At 44.6% G+C, this 22,051-nt stretch overlaps 1 protein-coding gene across 3 annotated transcripts in view; it reads right to left on the bottom strand.

Moving 5' to 3' along the window:
* pard3aa (par-3 family cell polarity regulator alpha, a) overlaps positions 1-22,051 on the bottom strand; it is a 354,935-nt gene that overhangs the window by 239,698 nt on the left and 93,186 nt on the right. For all 3 annotated transcript variants that reach the window (XM_079361704.1, XM_079361705.1, XM_079361706.1), the window contains exon 3: positions 3,511-3,682. In XM_079361704.1, the coding sequence (XP_079217830.1) occupies positions 3,511-3,682 (172 nt within the window). The remainder of the gene's footprint in view (positions 1-3,510; positions 3,683-22,051) is intronic.

The following is a 22,051-nucleotide window of genomic DNA, read 5'->3' as shown; positions in this document are numbered from 1 at the left end:
GTGTGGCAGTTGAAACTAAAACTTGAAAATGGCCCTACACATAAAATGTTCAATATAAATAACCTCCAACAACTCCATATTGTCCTTGAGACCTCAGACCTGCTACAATAGTGCTTGATATGTACACTTAAGATAAATGATGATGACCACCTTTACACAAGAGTCTGAATGATGTGTAATTCTCTGTCTGCAGGGGCAAGAAGCAAAACAGAGTTTACATGATACAAAGTTGTTATAAAGACAGAAATGACCCATTGCATCATTTTCATAACTCATGGGACAAATTCTGACCCTCACAAGACTTTCAAACAATGGTGTAAATGAAGGACAAGCAGCTACGCTAATGCTAACCTGAGTACCTGAAGTATGAATTGAACTGTGGGTTGAATAAAAGGAACCATGTAAAAGACGTTAATCAAAAATAAACACCGGAATATTCATTTCAAAGCTACAAGATCCTGAGTTAATTTAAACTTTCAGACATTTTCTTCTACTTCTGAAAAATATAATTTAGCAGCAGGCCGCGGCAGAGGCAGCTCCAGCATGCGTATAATTAAGAGAAAATTACATTCATTATTGTAATTTACATCTCATCTCCAATCCAATTATTAGCAGTTTGACCCGCACAGCTCATGTGAGCATGAAAATCTAAAATGGGGCTCCCAAGATGAAGGTAAAGGAGGGGAGGGAGGACAGAGAGAAAGCAAGAGGGAGAGTGTGGGACTTTGGGAGTTGTAGGCGGAGAGAAAACAATCAATATGGCTTGAAAAGATGATGATTTTAAAGAGCCATAATTCTCTGCCTCAGAGCACAGCTGCGAGGGCGCTCTGATGTCTGATTTGCAATATAGATGCCAGTAATTTGCTCATCCTCGTCTCTGGAGGGGCCTGTCCATCTTGTTCATCTTCTTAAGAGTTAGCATCTGATGCCAGTCAGTCTGTCCGTCTGTACAGCCGTCTCTTCATCTCCTTCAATTATACACGACACAACAAACACAACGTCTGAGAAACTTACTCGTTGGAAATCAGATCTCCTAATGTATGTGTTATAGAAGGCGGACTCAAGGTTGGGAAGCACTGCTCTAGATTAGCATGTTGGTCGTTACTGTTTTTTTTTGTTGTTGCCACATCAGGAGCGATTAAACCAAACGAGGCCATAAATGTGGAGCTGGATAGGAGCCAAGGTTAGATAAATATAAACCAACAGGTCAATGCAAAATGTTAATTTATTTCTTTGGCATTTTAGAAAGTTAACATCACAGTCTCCCAAAGTCTGCTATGTTGCATAATTTTAGGCCTTTACATCAATTAAACAGGTGAGTAAACTGTTGTAACAAAAAGGGGAAAAAAGTCCGTCGAGTTTTGAAAGCTAGCATGATTTTAAAAGTAGCATTCCCTCCGTGCTCCATCTACACCAACCTGCTCACCTCTGTGCTCCCTCTAAAGCCACGCCTCTCACTTACATGTTTTCTTTTTGACGTGACTCTTTTACTTCTCGCAAGGGCCAACGACAAACTCTCATCGGTGCTTTGAGTGTGGGTGAGAGCACGAAGAGGTAGAGAACGAGTAGGGAGGCTGTGATTGGTTCATCAGGTTGGTACCTCGTGGCAGACAGTGGTCGAAGTTTTTACAGGCTTCTACATGATCCTTTTTTCAGAGAACTTGAGTTATTCATTTTTGTCAGGACCTAAAAACTATTTCAACCAAAATCTTAAAAAGTGGAGAAAATGACCAAGCCTGACTTTGAGGGATCGATGAGGATTGACTCAGTTTTGGACCCAAGTGGCCATTACAGGAACTGAAGATCTCTCGTTTAAAGTTGTAGAAGTTTCCCCGTCCTCAGTGCGATTCAAAAAACCCAAGTGGATCTCAGGAACATGTGAGTGCTTCAAGTATAAGATAAGTTAAGATTGCTTTGCACATCTGTACCTTTCTTTCACACTGTGCCTCGACTCTTTGAGATTGTCATTGATTCATTCTCTCCATGAATCTCCACACTCCAGCAGGCAGGTAGAAGGTAGATGGAGTGTGCTGTTATGTTAGGGCAGGAGAGTAAAGTCGACTGTTCAATCATGTGCGTGTGTGTGTGTGTGTGTGTGTGTGTGTGTGTATGTGTGTGACTCCATGCCCGTATAAGAGTTCTGGTTTGAATGTCTCAGATGTCCTTTTGAAGTCTCCGACAGCTCTGCCCCAGCTCACTGGTTCCACTTCATGGGACATGAATGTGCGGACATGAGCCACGACTGAGTCACTGACTTGTGTGTGCCCATTTCCACACAAGTGTGTGTGTGCATGTCTGTCTTGCTGTGGCATGTGTGCTCTCACTCACGCATGACTGAGCAGCCAAGTGTGTCTCCATACCTTCCGCTGTCTCAGTTTCTCACCTGTCTGTCCACGTCAGAACACGAGCGTTCCCTGGATGCTCCGCGCAGTCTCGACAGACACTCGACCCCACACAAAACACCTGAAGCGTGCTGTGTAAAACAGACGCCGGCCAGCAGAAAAAGTTTACTCTTTTACATCCTGGCATTCGTACAGTCATGTTCTCGTTGTCCAGTTACAAGGGTCAAAATATTGTGACAGAGTTTAATAAGCTTCGTCAGAAATGGAGCTCAGTGTCAGTTCATGTTATATTCACTCACACATTCATTCAATTTACTTTACTCAACTTAGCCCCTCCCTCTCTACCACTTCCACCTTCTCCCTGCTTCTGTGAGTCTTTCTGTGGCGTTCACTCTTTAAGCAACAATCCAACCCGTTTGTGCCACAACCTTTATCAACCAATGATCCTGCTGTGCTGACATTTTAAAATCTCTTTTGTTATTTCAGTGCGATCGCTGCTCCGCTCTGCAACACTCGAGCTTCAGACACCCACTCCTCATCACATCCTGCATTCTTCTATCACACCAGGGTCTGGACTCCATCAGGCTGCCGTCGTCTTCTCTACCTTGTATCACTGTACCGACTCTGGAGTCCATCCTGTGATGATGATGATGACTTACGGCATAGTGTAAAAAAATCCCCTTTGGTTCATTTCTGTGATTTCTCTGATCCATCAGCCCCATCAGGGTTGTGTTTCAGCCATTACTGCCAGCTTCCTATCTGTGGCTGCCGACATGTTCGGATCAGTCGTCGTGAGACTTTAGGAAACCAAACAATTACAGCATCATGATGTTAATATGAAGAGTGTTGGACGGGACTTCGATTTGACTTCACGCTTTTCTACCAACAGTAAAAAAAAACAAAAAACAGCAGTTTGAGCAGAATGTGAAACAACTAGTAAGGAGTGTGTAGTGGCGCCGAATCGCCCAACATTAGAGTGTGTGCATCATGAACAGAGACCGTGGTCATCGTCTTTCCACATGTCCTGTCTCTCAGCCAATCGAATAAAAGCAAAAATCCCCAAAATAGCTTCATAATGAGCTCAGATCATTTTACATGTGTACCAATAATAAGAACGAGGTGGAAAGACAAAGGAGTGAACTGTTCATCTTGTTTTGGTTGCACTCACTGGATCGCAGAGCAGACGGGGTGACCTCAATCTCACTGTTGGCCTGGTACGGCTGAAAGGCCGATGCTGAACTCATATCGCTGGCGAAGGGTTCGGGGCTCTGGGTACCTGAGCTGGCACTCGTACCGTCGCCTCCATTGTGAGGATCCTGCTCCTCATAGACGGCGACCAGCTGCAGAGAGAGAGGGGAAAAATACACATGGTTCATTAGTGTGTGTTTTCAGGAATGTTAAGAATAAATTATGTATTTGATTAAAGTCCAGAGACACGCAGAGTTTGTTTTGAAATTTGTCATTCGCCCAAAGCACCCAATCATGCTGTAAAGATAGCTGTAACAGTCTCTCTCTTTCTCAGTCTCTCAGTCTTTCTCTCTCTCTCTCTCTCTCTCTCTCGCTCCCTCTCTCTCTCTCTCTCGCTCCCTCTCTCTCTCTCTCTCTCTCTCTCTCTCTCTCTCTCTCCCTCTCTCTCTCTCTCTCTCTCTGCAGTCATGTAGCTCGTGTTGTTTCTGTGTTGTCAGGTTCGGCTCCCATATTTAACAGCTGCTCCATTCCCACGAAGGTGATACGCTGCCTTGTAGACAGGCACTAATATGACATCCCATAATAACCAGAGTCCAACCAGACACTGCTTATCACCACAGCCAACTTGGACACCAAATAGTTACATCCTAGATTGGGATGAAAGAACCGGTGTGTAGGTCTTTTCTGAAGGACTGAGAGCATGACACAGATATCAAGGCAGGCGTACGCCCTGCAGTGTTCCAAGCAGGGGTAACGCTGCCAGCCACTTTTCTTGCCAGCATGGCCTTTCACAGGCCCTCTCACAGGAGGATTAGACTCTTATACCATCCAGAGCGAGCAGCAAAAACACGCCATACAGAACAATAATACGAACATTACAGACGACACAAGACTTCCTTTTCATGTCTTTGTGCCGCCAGCAAATCTTTGTAACGGGAGGCCACGGATGTGAGGAGAGCAACCAACAAAGAAAGCATTAGTCGCCAACGGGAGCAAGCAGCTTTCTGCCGTGGCATTTGTCTGAGGGTAAAAATAGCTCCAGTGTTTTCCATGTATTTGCTGTTTTTCATCACCTCAATGCACGGAAATCTGCATATAAACAAGTTTAGCAGCCCCTGCTCTTCTCTTTGATTTAATTCAAATGCAGAGGATGATGCTTAAGTGTGCATGTGTTCGTGTGTCTGCGTCTGGATTGATGCTCTCATGCGAGTACGAGTGTGTGGTTTAACTGTTGCAGTAATTCACGGTGACGTCTCTCGGGCTGGCTTTGCACGATTAAAGCAGCAGTCTGCGTTTTCTTAGCCTTACGTGTTTTCTCACATCCCGATCCATCTCACTGTAACCACATCTCATTCTGATGTAGAAATTACATTCCTTAGCTTGTGAGCGATTTATCACAAACTCTCTGAGCACACCAGAGAGCGAAAGGAGAGAGATCCGATGCTACAAAATAAGACGGGATTAATATCGGAAAGACGGTGTTGAAGGAGGTAAATGAGAAGTGTGCTTGTTAGTAAATACATGTATGTAAATTTACATTTTAAGTTCAAGGGCAAACACAGGTAATAAGCAAAGTGTGTTACATCTGTCTGACAAGACTCTAAAAACAGACGGTGCAGAGGAATCTAATAAAGATTGTTTTCATGCAGCATCCTGATCAAATAGATCTCAAATAAAACGTAAATAACAGCGAGGATGAACATTGTTATTTCAAAGGAAAGCTCAGGTTTCCATCTTTTGCATCATCATGTTTTTCAGTCACTGATGGTTTCATTAAATTGAACATGTGGTGTGAAATATGATTTGAATAAAACATGCCGGTGGCTGAGAGTGAAAACTCTGTGGGAGGCATGCGGGTAGATTCAAAAAGAAAATACAAATACATTTTTCATTTTCATGCCAACACATAAAATGTTCACGGAAAAAAAAAAGAAGAAGTATTCGCAATCCAATCATGTTTGGAAAGGAGCAGGGAAAAGAATAAATCTTATTTTTACCTGCCCCGTACTCAAAAACAACAAACAAACAAACAAGAAATGTCTGGATGTTCTGTATAATTACAACTTAAAGCGATCAAATCTGTGGCGAGAAAAATGCCAAAACTATAATAGCTAATGCAAACTTCAAATGTACAATCTCAAGCATTTAAAAGTCTCCAAATAATGATCGGTAACTAAAAGCAAGATGACTAGAAGAGTCCGCTGTGGCTCAGTGGTTAGATTGGATTGACAGAGGGTTTGATCTCAAGTCTCTGTCCTCCCAGCGAAGACAACTAGGCCCAAAAAACACAACTTAAAAAGAAAGTTAAAATCTACAGAGCTTTTGACAGAGCAGAAAAGTTTTTTCCCTCATTTTGACACAATGTTTAGTATATTTAATTATTATGGTGTCTTAATCAGTACGTCCCAAATATTCCCATCAGAATAAGAACCATGCAGATGTAGGCCGGAGTGACCTTCAACATTTCAAACTATCTCCTTTATATTTGAAAGATAAAGTTGTGTTTTTGTTTTTACCTTCATAGATACGAATGAGGGGAACCTTCATGAACACAGACGACAGTAACGGGCATGCGTGCATGTGCATGAGCCACAAAGTAATCAGACCTCCCATTCATATGTTTCTGGGAGTGTTAAGCAGGCAGACTCGCTCTCTGCTCTGCCAGCTGCCCATTTTACAGACGTGCTGAATACTGTTGTTGGTGTGTGATTCATTTTTAAATGCGCTCCAAATCCCTCTAATTAGGTCCACTTTGTTGTGTCTTGCATCCTTTCAGCAGACACTCCAGAGCACTCTGTGAGTATCTGACACATACAGCTAAAACTCATTCACACACACTCCACTTTGTAATCACATGGGCCTGCATTTATCCTGCATTCAATATTTATGGCCTCTTGAAAGTGCTTGTCCGTCTCCAGGATTCAAGGAGACATGAAAAGTTCGCACTGTTCAGACGATTTCTTATTTCTGATTTCTGGAGGGTAAACAACTTTTGTTTTTTTTCTTGATTTATCATCGGTGTCCGTTCTGATCCATCGTATTAATCTCTCAAGGAAGCTTTCATCCAAATGGAACAGAGTTTCTTTTAAAACCAGGGTTGATCTAAAAATGAGACTCAAGTTAGCAGCTCCCCATTACATCTCACACAAAGTAAAGCACCATTTTGGTGTGTATTCTAAAAATTGCCGCAAATTCGTTGCAGCTGAGGTGGAGCACGGAGCAGGTCGTGCATGAATCAAGCCGGAGGTGGGAGACGACACAGTCTGATGGTGACGTCTGGGCGTCAGGGACATCACATATTGATGCTCTGTCAAGCCCTCCTTTTGGGTACCTCATGCATACATGCAGACAACAGGATCTGTTTTATGCACCTCCATCATTCTTGATAAAAACCTGAATAACATGAAAGGTTGGTTTGGTTACATTTAGAAAACAGATCATGGTGGTGGTTGATTTGGTAAGCTTGACTGCTGCAGCCCTTTGGGGGGGAAAGGTGTGAACCATCCACAGACCCAGCCGGCTACTTCAGGTACATCATAATAATCTTTAACACCAACACTTAATCCCAACATGTTCGCCTTTTTAACCCTGGGAAAAACTCAACTTGTATCTGTCATCACTGTGAGACATGCTACACACATACTAACACATACTAGGACTGAGTAACATACATACATTTCATTAGACTGAGCCCAAAGAAATAATAATATCTGATGTACATCAACAACGTGTTTAAAATACGCCAACAAATAAGAAAAATGTTCATAAAGAGTTTTTTTATGCAAGCTTATCGAAAACAGCCAGTTATGAAAATCCAAATCAACATTTCCATACGTTCCAGGATGGCTTGTAGCCAGCTGTTCAAGCTCTGACCAAACAAAGATGAAAGAAAAAGCTGGGAGAGAGAGACTCATCCCGGTTTCACTAACTCACTTATCATCAGTACACATCTGTTTACCATCTTTGGTATTGGCTGCCAGATTTAAAGCTGTGTCCCATGAAGCCTCTCTCTCTCTCTCTCTCTCTCCGTCATGTTCCCGTCTTCCTGCTGTGAGGCAGCGATGGCGGGCACTCTTGGCTGGAGGGAAAAGTGACGAAGCTCTTTGTGTTGATGGGACAGAGTTCAAGCTGCAAACCCAGCAAAGACATCCCGCTAACGTCTTTCCTCCATCTGGGCATTTTGTCACGGCTACTTTAGAACTGAGACGATTTCACGTTTCAATATTTTTTTATTTGCAGAGATCCCTCCTGTGGTTTCTCTAAAGGCAGACGTAGAGTTTTATTCCAAAGTTTTTCTAAAGACGGAAAACTTTTCATACAGATGCCTAAATGGGAACAGCATGGCTAATTGTCAAGTAGCGTAAACGCTATGGAGGAGGGATGGAGGGAAGCGATAAAGGAAGAGTTTGAGTAGCAAGATGCTACAGACTGCAGCAAAACACACATTCAGATCAAATCCAAAGGCAGGTGAAGAGAAATGAGAGATGGAAAGCTTGTGACACGATGTGAGCTGAAGAAATGTTCCAGTTTCCAGTCTCGGGATAAACTCAGGAGCGATTTGAAAAATCTATTTAGCTGCCACCTGCTTCAGTTGAGAGAAGCGAAGAAAAAGAGAAGAAGGCACTGAGTCTTATTTCATGGCCGTCTCTCTCCAGCAGAGAGCTACAACTCTGCTGCTGCCTTAAGCCCCTGGAGCAAGGCTGACACTCATCTACTCTCAGCCGGTTCCACTGACTGTCACAGCAGCTGCCAATCAAACGCTATCTACCTGCAAGCCTGAGGGCTGAGGAGAGAGCAGAGGATGGAGAGGGATGATGATGATGAAGGGGTGAGAGGATGAGGAGCAGAGGAGAGGAGGATGGGCATCCTCTGCAGCCTTGGTTCAGGCTGTATTCGGGATTCAGCATTTCCATATCTGTAACAGAGAGAGCGAGGAAACGGGGCACCAAAATCAGAATCTCAGGGATGCCTTTCATGTCGGCCTCCTTTGATCTGTTTCCTGCGTTTGGCAGCGAGGGCGGAGAGAGAGAGAAGAGACGGAGAGGAGGCAGCGGAGGAGAGGACGAGGAGCTGTTTTGACAACCTCGCTCCGTCTCCTCTCTCTCTTCCCTCGTCGACCCCTTCCTCTTTCAACCACACCCTTCCACCTCTCAGAACCTCTGATCTGCCATGAAACATTGGGACTGGCAGTGGTACCAAGCATTTGTCCCAAAGCGTTTTCAAAGCAACGCTCCACAGATGAAAGACAACAGAGGCGATTAGCAGTCAGAGGGCAGCGCTGGCAGTGCCACCACAGACGTGTCACACCTGCCACGAGATGCTCTGATGCTAATCCATATCTGCCACCACAGCTTTCTTTACAGCCGAGTGGAAGAGACGGCTGACACGAGCCGACCCGCAGGAAACCTGTCCGATAAATCCGCACACGTTCAATTAAAGAGAGCATCTAAAGTCATTCCTGCAGTGAATATTTAGTGTGGCACAAAAAGTCACAGCTCCAAGGCAAGATTTATTTTCTATTCATTTGCATGTCACACCATTTCTTTCCCCTCCAGTCAAAAGCTGAAACTTCATATAAAAATAATGAGCAGAGATTATAATTTAAAGAATAAGAGGATTAATTTCATTCATTAAGATTACTTATAAAGTTGTGCAGATATCCCTGAAGTGACCTGATCAGAAGGAAACCTGCTGTGTTGAAGCTTCTCTGACAACAATGCAGCAGCCAGTATGTCCTCCTTCTAACTTTAGATTCTGCTCCTGAATGCTCTGGATTTGGTTGGACCAGAGAAGGTAGGCGGGCCTTTGAAGGCTAGAGAGGAGGGGGGGGGGGGGGGGGGGGGGGGCAGCTCTCTGTAAGGTTTTGAATTGGACTGCAGTACTCATTTTAGACACTAGGTGTCAGCGCTACATATTGATCCTTTAAATATGATTTACAATGAAAGACAGGAATGTCCTTATAATGAAAAAATGCAATGCCTGCAATAACTTTTCACTCATACTGTGTTTGTCTCGAAACAATCACACCCACCCTGCACACTAAACTGTCCCGCTTTCATCTCCCCTCGCTGTCATCCATCATCATTTTATTGCAAGGGCACCAAGGGCACAAAGTTATTACAGGTACAGTAACGATGAAAACTGTGAAAGCCACTTACGCCACATGAAACTCCGGGAACTCTGAACTTATTGAGTGATAGCCATGAGCCACTATCCTTCATCCACACACCGTCCGTCTGTCCATCCAGCCATTCCCCGCCTTCGACACCTTCCATTTATCAGTCATGGATCCTTCAACGATCCATCACTGACTTTGATATTTTTCAATAGTCGCAGACTGAGCCATTCATCGCTGACCTCATATGATACACTTTACATTTCAGTGACTATCATGGCTTTTTCATTTCCTGTTACAATCGCGGTTCAGGATTTGACAGCCTGGGCCGCAAAAAGAGATTCTGCAGGCAAAATGATTTCACGTAATGTGTGTCAATTCAAAGAGAGAGAAACTTTATGGTGCGAGCAATTATTATTTTTTAAAAATGCACAAGGTGAAGCTACCTCTTGATCCTGAAATGTTTATTTTGGGGTTATATCCGGTCAACTTATCCGAGACTTAAAAAACTCCTGTTAAAATGTGTCTTCAAGCAAAGCGTTCGATCGTCTTGTCACATCGTCCACAGGTGAGCCAGAGACTGAGAGAAATGATTGAATAATATTCTGAGAAGAAGAGAAAGCTGTGTGCCCGTTTCACCCGACGGTTGGGTCAAGACCACATGTGTTTAAAACAAACGTTGTGCTGTATTTGTGTGGCATTGGTTTGTATGTGAGGAAAGGGAGTGAGAGTGGGGTTGAATAAGTAACTATAAACGTACACATTTTTAAATAAAAAAAAAATGTGTTGAATAGTTGAGGTGACACAGCTGAGGAAGATTGGTAAGTTGTGTTAAATATATTTTTTGGATCGTTTGTTGTTTATATTTTTGGCTACCAAATTCTCATCGGTTTAATTGGTCAGTGTTTAAAACCGGATATTGCGTCTGTCTTCAGAGTGTGACCTCTTCTTGTCGTTTCTTTTTTTTTTTCACTGTAGGCGACGTCACGAAGGAGAAGCCTTCCTCTTCCTGCTGCAGAGTTCTCACAGAGTTTTCAATATTTCATCCACTTCCTTCCGTCCATTATTCCTCGACACCGCGAGTCAAACACACCAACAAAGTGCTTAGTGCTGTATTTTTTCTGCTCATTAAGACCATCAAATATTCAGAGAATAGGTCTCCAGCACTCTGGCCTGCCATCACTTGCATTCAGAATAACCCTCAGATGGCGCCCTGTGGTGCCTCGGAAACATATGCATATTTCAGGTGCTGTCACACGAGGTTCATGCAAAAGGAGAGAGCGGCCCGAATGCTGAAACCACGACACACCTCAAAGCAGATGTGATGCAGAAAGACGCTGAAACATCTCGGCTGCATCGTCACATCCAAAAGCGTGACGTGTGAGGGCAGAAGATGGGTGTGGTTGGAAGCGGAGGGGAGGGGAGGCGGAGGGGAGGTTACACACAGGCGAGCAGGACGATGACAGGCTTAAAGACATATAATCCCCAAACAAGCAAACGCAAGTCCTGAGATTGGTTTACGCTGCTGTTCTCGCTAAAACATTAAAGTCATCAGTTCTCTCACTTTTTGAGAGCAAAGCAGCTCACACAGGAGAAACTCTGCCGGAAGAAAGAAAACAGACAAGGTGGGAGGGAGTGTTAGAGAAAGAAAAGAGTCAGTGAGAAAACACACCAAGCAAGCAAAGTTGAACCAGATCAGAGTCTCATCCCTTTTCAAATCCACTCGGCCAAATTCTCCTCCGAGCCTTTGAAGTTTTCCTCCTGCGTTGGGGGAAATGAATCCACACATATTAGGGAGCCCTGTATGAGTGCTACCTGCACAGTGCTGACAGAGGGGAACATCCCTACATGTAGCGTGCCCCCGCTGCCTTCTGCCGTGTATATTAATACCTTATAACCTGTGGTCATTCATTGAATTCAACCTTACTCAGCCCTGGGAAATAATAAGACAGAAAACCTTCCCTGTCTGCAACTTCAGAGTGAAGAGGTGAGGGAGGGAGGAAGGGAGGGGGGGGAGGACGGGAGGGAAAAAGGATGACAGATTCATGAGAGCAATTAAGGCGGGCATCCATGAGAAAGCAAGAAACGTGATGGGCTGAATGACCATCAATCATCTGACACTAATTAACATTGTTTGGACTCTCACACTCACCCTGTTCCATCTACACATCTGCATGTTGAAATCTATTGACACCATGTCCACTTGTTTGTGTGCAGACTCAGTGATATGTGTGCTGTGAGGCCGGGCTTTTAGGTTTCATTGACGGAGTTATCTCCCTCGTGTTTTCTTCTATGGAGGCTGTTAATCATCTTTGTTGTTATGAGTCAGTGCAAAGATTTGAACAAAAAGTTGGCAGAACACAAAAGTCAGGGATCTGTTCCGTGAAATAAACTCTGATAATACTGAAAAAGAGGATTTAAACAACGGCCTCACCAGGGCAGAAAAGCGTTTGTGCACTGAAAAGAAAAGTGCTGCAAGTCCCTCCTGTCTCTATGACAACAGCCACTGCATGACCCACACTGCTCTGTTACTTTTTACTGCATGTTTTACATACTTAACAATGTGTGTCCTGATCAGACACAGAGGTACAAGACACGATCTGTGAGCGGCAAAACTACGAGGAAAATCCTACTTTTGGAAAAGAGCGCCGGAGATGTCAACAAGACTAAAAGATGCTGAGTAAAAGAGTAAAACTAAAAAATAATTACCCAATTGTTGTCAATGAATTATATATATTTTTGAACAAGAATAATATCAAAGTTGTAAATCTGGCATTTTGACCACCCTTTAAAAAACTTAAAAATCCCCCATTAGCAACATGCTAGCAACACTGCAGCCTGTTGCTAATCTAGAGGTTTATCCTGAAAGCCTTCAGCAGTCGGTCAACAACGTTGAGTCCATCCAGGACTCGTTGTGTTTGTGTTTCTTGTCCACTGGATTGAAGATTTACTTTGACTTAAGTGTGTGTGCCCACTTTTACAAATGAAGTCGAACCATGTCCTTGGTTGACCGCTCTATTCATTATTGTTCCTTTGAAGGACATTGTACTTTAAGGTTGAAGGCACAGAAAGCTCGGCCGCTTGTTTTTGTAGCTCATCTCTTAGATATGATGGCCTCTATTGATTTTCATGCCTCTTTATATTCATTTTGCTGCCTAAACAGAGTCTTGGGGGGCACCTTGTGGTGTTGCACCCGCAAACTTCTCTGCATGAAAATCGAATCAGTGCAATGAACTCACCTGCTCAGGCAGTCTTCACCCTGCCCATCCCCACCACTCTGCAAACTCAATCTAATAACGCCAGTCCTCCTCTGCCCTGATTCACATGCAAAACAACAGCCAGACAGTCTGTCTCTCGGCCGAACTCACACACACACACACACACACACACACACACACACACACACACACACACACAGATATGAGTAACCAAAGGCAGAGAGACAGCACAAAAAGTCACAGTTTGTGTATTAGCATTCATCTCCCAAAGCGATGGTATTAGAAAAACCCATATTCTAACAGTGCCTTTCAGAGGGAAGTGCCCTTCAATCTTTCATTGGTTATGCACAAAGCCAGGAGAGAGTAATTAAAAACTCCACATCCAGGGACCTCGACACACAGAGACAGAGAAGGAGAGGCCAGAGAGAAAAAAGGAAAGGCTTCAAACATCTCTGGCCTCCCTGGTGGAAAGCGATGGAGGAATAGAAAGTGGAGTGGCGCAGACAGAGCGGGAGGGCCGTATCCTCCGCAAGGCCGCGCGTCCTCGCTCTTCAAGACGCATGGAAATCAGCTATTTTATACCTTCAACGAGGCCAAACCTATCTGCATTAACCTGCGCCCTCTTGTTCATGCCGATCCTGATGACCAGGGTGCTGATGAAAAGATCTAAGAAAAACGAATCCTCAGAGGACGCAGAGAGCTCTCATCTGACAGCGATATGATGCAGAGCTCGTCTCTGCCTTGAGGATATCCGGGGAGGCCAGAAACCTTTTCTCCTTAATGAACATCAACACAGCTTTCATTTATTGGATTATCCTGTTTGTTTTGGGCCTTCCTATACAACACTTCTTCACTCCCTGCTTGTCTAATACGTCAGCTTCATCAGACTTTCAAAAAAAAAAAAAAAAACTTCATCTGCCTTCAACAGCAAATACAAACAATACGCTTCAGTTCAGCATCTAGAAATGACCCCAAAGGGGTTTCTGTCAGCATCATCTTTTGAACCTATCTGCAAGATTTGACATGTTGGGATTGTGAATGTGTCGATTATTCTGAGAGGGATCTATTTTTCCAAATAAATATTTCAGGATCAACAACAGAGAGGGGAGTTTTTTCTGCATCCTCGACACTCATGTCAGTCAGAAATCTCAATTTCTAAAGCCCAGGGCAGATTAAATATCATTGTAACATGACTCAGGGGATTCGACTGTCTGACTTTGAGGTGGATACATCAAATGCATTGTTGCCAAATGAGGGCGTGGTCTGTCTCCTGGGGGGTCGTGGCCCCACCACCTGTGATGGCCTCAGGTGTGCTGTCTGATAGCCTGAGGCCTCAGACCAACAACACAGGCTGTGTGTGTGTGTGTGTGTGTGTGTGTGTGTGTGTGTGTGTGTGTGTGTGTGTGTGTGTGTGTGCGCACGCAGACTACTTAACATGCAAAGAGGAGCACTTTGAACTTGTTGGGGGGAAAAGACTTCAGAACACAACTTCAGTGAGCTCGACTCAAAGCGAGACCTGGCTCAGAATCTGTTAATATTTTCACGTGTTTGTTGCTTTGAGCTGAGCTGAGCGTTCAACTAGGATTCAAACATGAAACCAAAGAGAACTTTCCATGATAAACAAGCAAGAAGGAAGCTGTTCAGGTTCAGGTACTTTATCAACAAGGTGAATCAAAACACACTCACAAATGTAGAAATGACTTGTCTTCTTTGAGGATGTGTGCTGCACTGAGCAGCTTGGTGTTTGAATCAGATCAGTCAAGGAGCCGAATCTGCTGCGAACCATCATTCAGAGTCTGAGCGTTGAAGCTCTCCTGTTTTTACTGAAGCCTCAGATCATCTAATGTGTGATTGTCACCACAATAATAACTACTGATCACCCAAAAAGTTTCAGTGTGGTTATGAACTGTCCTGCGTCGTATCGGGGGGGGGGGGGGGGGGGGGGGGGGCACAGATTGAGGGAAAAAGGTGAGTGAACACCCGAGGACCTTGAAACGCTCCCTCCCTCTGGTTACCTTACACCTGCCTGTCTTCACACTGAGCAGCTGCCAGTGTTGGGCCACAAAGTCAATCAGCCTGCCAATCAGCCTGTCAGGTTTTCAGCAGGACTGCTAATGAGCAGGTGAGTATACCTGAGCCCAGCAGCACATCAGCAAGTGAGTAATGCTTCCCAAGCTCCCATTACAAGACTTTAAAAACACTACAGTCAAGAACCACTCGAACATCTAAAGACACTTCAGACAACACAGAAACTTTTTACAAAGACGAGGTATCTCATAGGATCTCTGCACTACACTCCTTTGATAATATTTCCCATCATGCACTTCTCAAATCTAGTAGAAACAAGGGCACCTCCAGCTAAACTTATAATGTGACAATGTTAAAAATCTAATTATGGGAAAGTGAGCCAAGTAACCAGCATGTAAGCTGATTGGTGGATGTATCAGCTTGTATGCCATCCACTGGTCTATCGCTGCCAGCCACTAAAGTGTCCATCCAGTCAGTAAAACCACGAGTGACCAAGCCATCGACTCAGCCAGCAAGGAGATGGCCAAGTGGAGCTTAATACGCCACTGCTGGCACGAGCCTGAGCCCAAATAGAGCCAACACGCACAACTCACAAAAACACACACTCAAACACACACAACTAGCCAGTGGGGACAGCACTGTCATTATCTTCCATCTGCAGGCCTGAGTGGCCTTCGCCTGGAGGGAGAGGTAGCAAAGGAGGGGGAAGAGTAGTAAAGATGCCCGTCCTTATGTGTGTATGTGTAACAGTGGTAAACACACAATGTGAGAATTAGCACACACACTCAATAACACACCGAAACGCACCCGAGAAGACAACAAAGAAATGGCTTTGTGCCTGTGAGAGAACACACAGCGTGTAGTGTACGAGCGGCATGTTAGACGAGAGGAGAGCAATTACATGAGTGTGCTCATGAAGAGAACGAGACGCCATCACGAGTGTGCGTCTGTGTGTGTGAAGTCTGCGTTTCTCACGTACTCACGTAATGTGTTCAGATGTTCTTCTTATGAACCACGTTAAACTCTTCTCAAACTGTTGCTAAGCGTTTTGAATTGACAAAATAAGACAAATACGTTCAAATTACACCTTTTCTGCTTGTGCAGTTTTACACATGGATGGGATCTTGTACGAGCACAAACTTTAAACAAGTTAGAGAAATGCATCAAAGAGACAGTCTGCAGCAGTCTGAGGGGAAACAACAGCAAGAACACTCAGACTGAACAGAAAGGACTCAGGCCACTGACATATTCAATGTGTTTTTCTGCTTCTCCTCTTCTTCATGCTGTTACTGGAGCTGCTATGGGCCGGAGCCAAGTGCCGCTTTTCACAGAGCCAGGCACCGCGGTGGCTCTAAAACTTCTAGTTAGTAACAAGTGTGAATGCCATGGTGTGTTGCAGTCAGCTTGGTGGAGATGCAGGCTTGCATTCTGGTGTGGAACAGAAGCTGCTTTAAAGGGATACTTCACCCATTTACATGCGTCATATTGCATCACATGAAGAAAAGTTCCAGGCAAAGAAAAACATGTTGTTCTTGTCTCAGGGCAAAATGAGGGCTGGACTCACAACCATTCAACACTACTACCATGTTTGTAATGATACACAGCTTCATGTAAATGGGTGAAGTATCCCTTTAAGACACGCATGCAGATGTTGCAGAAGCAACGTCGAGTCTGTGGTCTGCAGTTAGAGCTAAGACACCTCAGCAGAGGTTCAAACCGTTAGCAGTGGTTGTGTAATATCTTAGAAAACGTTTGGGGTCGCCGGTGGCGCAGCGGCAGTGCGCGCGACCCCATGTATTGAGGCTCAGTCCTCACGCGTGGGCGGCCCGGGTTCGCGTCCGGCCTGTGGCCCATTTCCCGCATGTCTCTCCCCACTCTCTCTCCCTGATTTCCGACTCTGTCCACTGTCCTCCCTCTATAATAAAGGCATAAAAGCCAAAAACAAATCTTAAAAGAAAGAAAACGTTTAAAGTTTGATTTCGTACGGCTGTTCTCGTCCCTGGTCTTAAAACACTGATGCTGATTCAGTTTCCCTTTGTGCGTTAACCAGACTCATGAAGCAGCTACGTGTGTGTCCTCGATTAAAGTTTCATCTGACCCATCCAGAGATCTCCTGATTGGTACGAATGATTAGGAGAGCTGCAAAGACGCGGTGCATTACTTTCTGTTGATGCATGTTTGACCTCTGAATGTTAACAGCCTGCTTCACTAAAGCTGCATGAAGCAACAGAAGCTGCTCCTGCAGTTGGTCTTTTTGTTTGTTTCTGTGAGTCAGAGCTGACGAACAGGTCAGCACACTGTTTGTCCGAAAGAAATCAAAACTGACAGCTTTGGGCTGCTACACCAACAATGTCAGATAAACACTGACAGCTTAGAAAACAAATCTGCTTAAATCTCAATGTACCAGTGTTTGCTACCTAACTTTGGCACAGCACACTGACAGCACTGCCATGTCAGAGACCTTTAAACAGCTCACTATTCTTTCCACACATTCTCTTGAATCAAACGCCAGAAAAAGGTAAATGGGTTTTGTTAGCCTGTCAGTCCAAAGGTGAACCATTTCAGTAAGTCCCTCTTTATTCTGTCTCTTTACATCCTTTCAGACTGAGCTTCACCTCTCAGCTCACCCTCGCTGTTCTTTCCACAGGGAGGTTAGTGTCTTAGCAAGGCAGCTTGTGCCCTCTAGTGCACAGAACGCTCAAAATGCCATGCAAGTTACCGTCCTCTTTCTTCTTCTCCCTCTCTTTCTACATCCTCTGGCATTGGTGGACAGAGCAACTGGGACTATGAGACCATGTGGTATATCACAGAAGGAGATATGTATTTATGATGTCTGCAGAAAAGCAGGTCTTGTAGGGTCAGGTCAGATTTCTTTCTCTAGGTGCTTTTCCACATTCACAGAAACATGCCTGCGATGACTTGTATATTTGATTCCAGTAGATACACCCTGGTGCTAAAGGACGAGGAGTACATGTCTGAATAGGCAACAAGTAAACTCAAAGACAAACAAAGGAGCTGCCCAGTGTACAACTGGTTGGAACATCAAACACATGTTGTCTGAACAATCTTTGGGACATGTGCGCACAGTTTGCCCCACCCTGTGCATAATGGGAGGACGGTGTGGGGGTGTACGTCTGGGGACTGCTGCTGAACTCCCGTAACCTCAATTATTCAGCATTAGGCCCCACTATTGATTTCCTGTTGGATCGACTTACTGAGTCCCGAGCATTGGGACAGTGACACGCTATAGCCTTCCCTGGGAGGGATCTTTAAGAGTGGATGGATGGATGGGAGTCTGTTAGATGGAGAGAGAAAAGAGATACAGATCCATTGGAGAGGAGGGTGTAATTAAAGATACCCCTTATCGTGGTTGAGATAGATGGAGATGTCACAGCCTGGTGGACTGGTTAGTTACAGGACGCTGGGGGGGGGGGGGGGGGGGGGGGGGGGGGGGGGTTGGTTAGTTTGGCATGAAGACCTTGGGGAGGAAGGGTGACGATGCACATAGAGGGCAGAGGGTTCCCATGGCTGACCGAGGAACAATATTTATGTTTGAAAGGAAAACTCTGCGGCTGTCAGATATGCAGGGAAGACTAATTGGTTGAGGATATGGGGTAATATTGCCAGGAGGAGGCTTTGGGGCACTTTCTCAAGCATCCATCAGTAACCCAAGTTGACCTCAGTGTACACAAATAACATCAGCCGAAATATTTCTCATTCACTGAGACCAGCATCTGTGAAAACAAACGTTCAAAGAGGAAAAACGTCCATTTTCCATCCCGTTCTGAATGTGGTCGCACGTGGGTCTGTCTCCTGCTGTACCTGGCCACGTGGTCAGGCACGCCTCAGCTTCCAAATAAAGCAGATGGCAGGAGATGCCTTTCTGCAGTTTCTCCTTGGCCCAACCTTGAGAAGCTGTGCTGGGCTGAGCGGAGCTGGTTCAGTGGTTGATGACCGGAGGGGGCAGATCTGAGGCTGAGTACATGCTAAGTGGAGGAGTACGAGGAAGATAAGGGGGGGTTGGAGGTGTTGGGAAAGGTGAGAGAATGCCCGACTGGGGAAGGAAACACCAGACTGAAGTGTTGAATTCCAAATCACAGTTTCCCACTCATTTTATCCTTCTTTTAAAATACGTATTGAGAGTAATCAGGGAGACGACATCTTTGGAGCAAGAGTAAAACCAGTGGAATTCATTTAAATCTTTGAGTCTGGTTTCTTCTACATAAAAAGGATGTTTTTTGCTCGTGCTGGATTAATGTTGGGTTAGAAAAACCCAGGGACAAAAGTTCAACAGAGTGAGTTCTCTGTGGTTGTGATTTTCAGGATCTCTGCTAGATGTGTGTCTGAAGTGGTGTGTGTGTTAGAGGGTGTGTTAGAGGTGAGCGGGTCATGGCTGGGTCACGTGATGGAGTGAGTGTCTGTGATGGGACTCCACCTTCTAATCAACGCTTAATTGGCAGGTCTGATGACTAGTCCAAGCTGCAGGGCGGACCACAGCGACTGTTTCCTGCTGCTCCCTCTTTCCCCCCCGAGTGCACAGACATCTTTGCATCCTCAGTCGGCAGCTATGCGAGCGCAACGTTGATGGTTGTGACTCTGTACGTGGCAGTGCTTGGAGACCTGTTTAACCCAAGTTCATACCCGTCAACGTCTCTGTTCGTAGCTGCTAGCTTCTTTTATTTTGACGACACGCTTCTGTCATAGTTTACCGTCAGTCAACAGCTCAGATCAAAAGGCAGCAGAATAACAAGAACTCATCCAAGTATCATGAGTAAGGTCACTGCGGATTCTTACCTGTCAAAACTCGACCCTGAGTTGGAGGCTTAGTGCAGAGAGTCGCAGCCTGGAGGCTAAATTAATTCTGAGACACAACACAAAACTTTGGCACGACTTGCTGCATGTTGAAGACAGAACCCTCCCAGTGTTGGTGCTCAGAGGGTTATACAAACACCAAAGAGATTCTCAGACGTGGGATGAAGAGGGAGATGAAGAGAGATGGACGGAGAGGTAAAATAAAGAGCCGCTCTTCACAAGGCGGCAGAGAGCTCGCAGCGGACTCGCACATGATGGCGTGAATGTAAATCAGCAGGTGGATCATTCTGTCAGCTGCTGCCAGGGTGGAGAGGAGGGAGTCTGCATCTCACCCCCGTCCACATCCTGAGAATCAACACTCCCATTCTCAACACTCTCTACGAGAAACTTCACTTTCCTTTCCAACTCCTCGTGTGGTTTTCTTTCTGTCTTTGTTTTTCACCGCCTGCTAATCTCTGCCTAACACAACATTCATCCCTCTCTGGGTTCTGTTTCTCACACTCTGCCTCAGATTGCATTTCTCCTATCATCTCAACATCTCTTGCACAAATCATTATTATCAACCGGCTCATCTCAAAGGGAGTCAACGCTTCTTTTTTTTAGCGACCAGTGCTGCTTGAAGTTCATCATCTGAATATAGTGATAAATGAGCTTCTCCGCTGGGGCCTGACAATTCATTATCAATGCTATCAGAGTGACATGGATGAGGCAGCCATTGACTTACACACGGAAAGGTAACGGACAAAAAAGTGTGATCGTGTTGAAGTTGAAGTCAAGACCACAGTAAGCGAGAGCAGAGAGACATTAAAGACCATAAATATGAGATAAAAATCATCATCTTGTGTGCAGCCGGCGTGTCCCTCATTCAGACCTTCACACCGGGAAGGTTTCAGCTGGAAGTATTTTCCACAAAAGAGCTTGTAGATGTTGCAACAACCATTGGCCTTAAAGGCACCAGTTGGCATCTCCTCAGGGAGCAGCTATCTGTTCTCTGAATCTCCCAGCTGTCACAGAAAGGTACGACACAGTAACGATACTGTTCAATATTTTGCAAGAAGAAAAACATTTATTTTTGAGGAATGCAGAGGGAGAACAGCAGCAGAAACATAAAAGCAAACCAGGAAGAAAAACACAGACATAAATATTACAGGAGGAGGATTGGTTTCCTATTTGAAGCCAAAATCATTCTCAGACAAGCGGCTGCAAATTGGTTGATCACATATGAAATGCAATTTCTCCCACATCTCCAAATATTGAGAAGATTTAGAACAAACCTGGACCTCCAACAGCCTGAACTCAAATTCAGCTTCATCATTTCTTTTTTTAAAGCACTTACAGCAAAGCAGCGCGAAGTTTGAATACTGACACACAGATGACAGAAACACGGATAACTCAACTGATTATGTGTTAAATAATAAGACAAATAGCAAACTGACTCAAACATATATTTTAGTGTTAAATTATTCTTTATTAAACAAAGAATAAAACATTAAACTACAGTATACGCGGCACCAGCAGTGCACACACACCCTAACCCAAAATGATATTTTTAACCAGCCATTCCATCGTTTCTAAAAACGTTACACTCTCTTTTATTGTCAGAGACAATTTATTTTAATAAATAAATACACAGATAAATGAATAAAGAAACAGCCCACATAGAAGAGGATGTTATCTTTCCACAATAGACGTGTCATATCATTTATTAAGCTTTTGTTCCATCACGCTGTTTGTCTTTAAAATAAATCATGAACATTTTAAGATTCATGAAATAAAAAGTGGAAGTAAGTTTTTAGTGTGCCATGTACAGTAGATAATACATGTCCATCAATGTGTGAAGCAGGTCAGTCGCTGATCACGTCTTTGTTTCAAACGTACTGAAGGGAACATTAAAGAGAGAAGAAGCTGGAGGTGGAAGAGAGATGTCCTCTCGTGCTCCAAAGCCTCCACAACACCGAGGAAAGTGTTTCTGGCCAAAGCTTCACGGGCCCTTCTCTGCAGCACCAACGTGCCAAATCCTGCTGGAGATCCAGCTTCCACTCTGCTGCACACAGCTGCAAATCCCCCCAGCCCTCCTCAAAGGCTCCTCTGGAGAGAGGAGCCAAAGTGTCAGCTCTTGTAGCAGGTGGACAGCTGATCTACGGAGGAAATAGGCGCCTTGGCAGGAGGTTGAGGCTACATCGTCTTGAGGTGCAACAAAAAGAGCATAATCTCCGGCTTCAGAAGATGTGTAAGCTGCAGCTTTCAAGGAACAGAATCAGCAGAGTTCTCAGCAGGCAGCCTCGACGCAGAGACACGCCTTTCTGAGTGCATGTGAAACACTGTGCACAAACTTACAGAGAATATGA

The sequence above is a fragment of the Symphodus melops genome (assembly GCF_947650265.1).
Source record: "Symphodus melops genome assembly, chromosome: 14".
NCBI lineage: Eukaryota > Metazoa > Chordata > Actinopteri > Labriformes > Labridae > Symphodus > Symphodus melops.
This window is presented reverse-complemented; position numbering and strand designations above follow the sequence as displayed.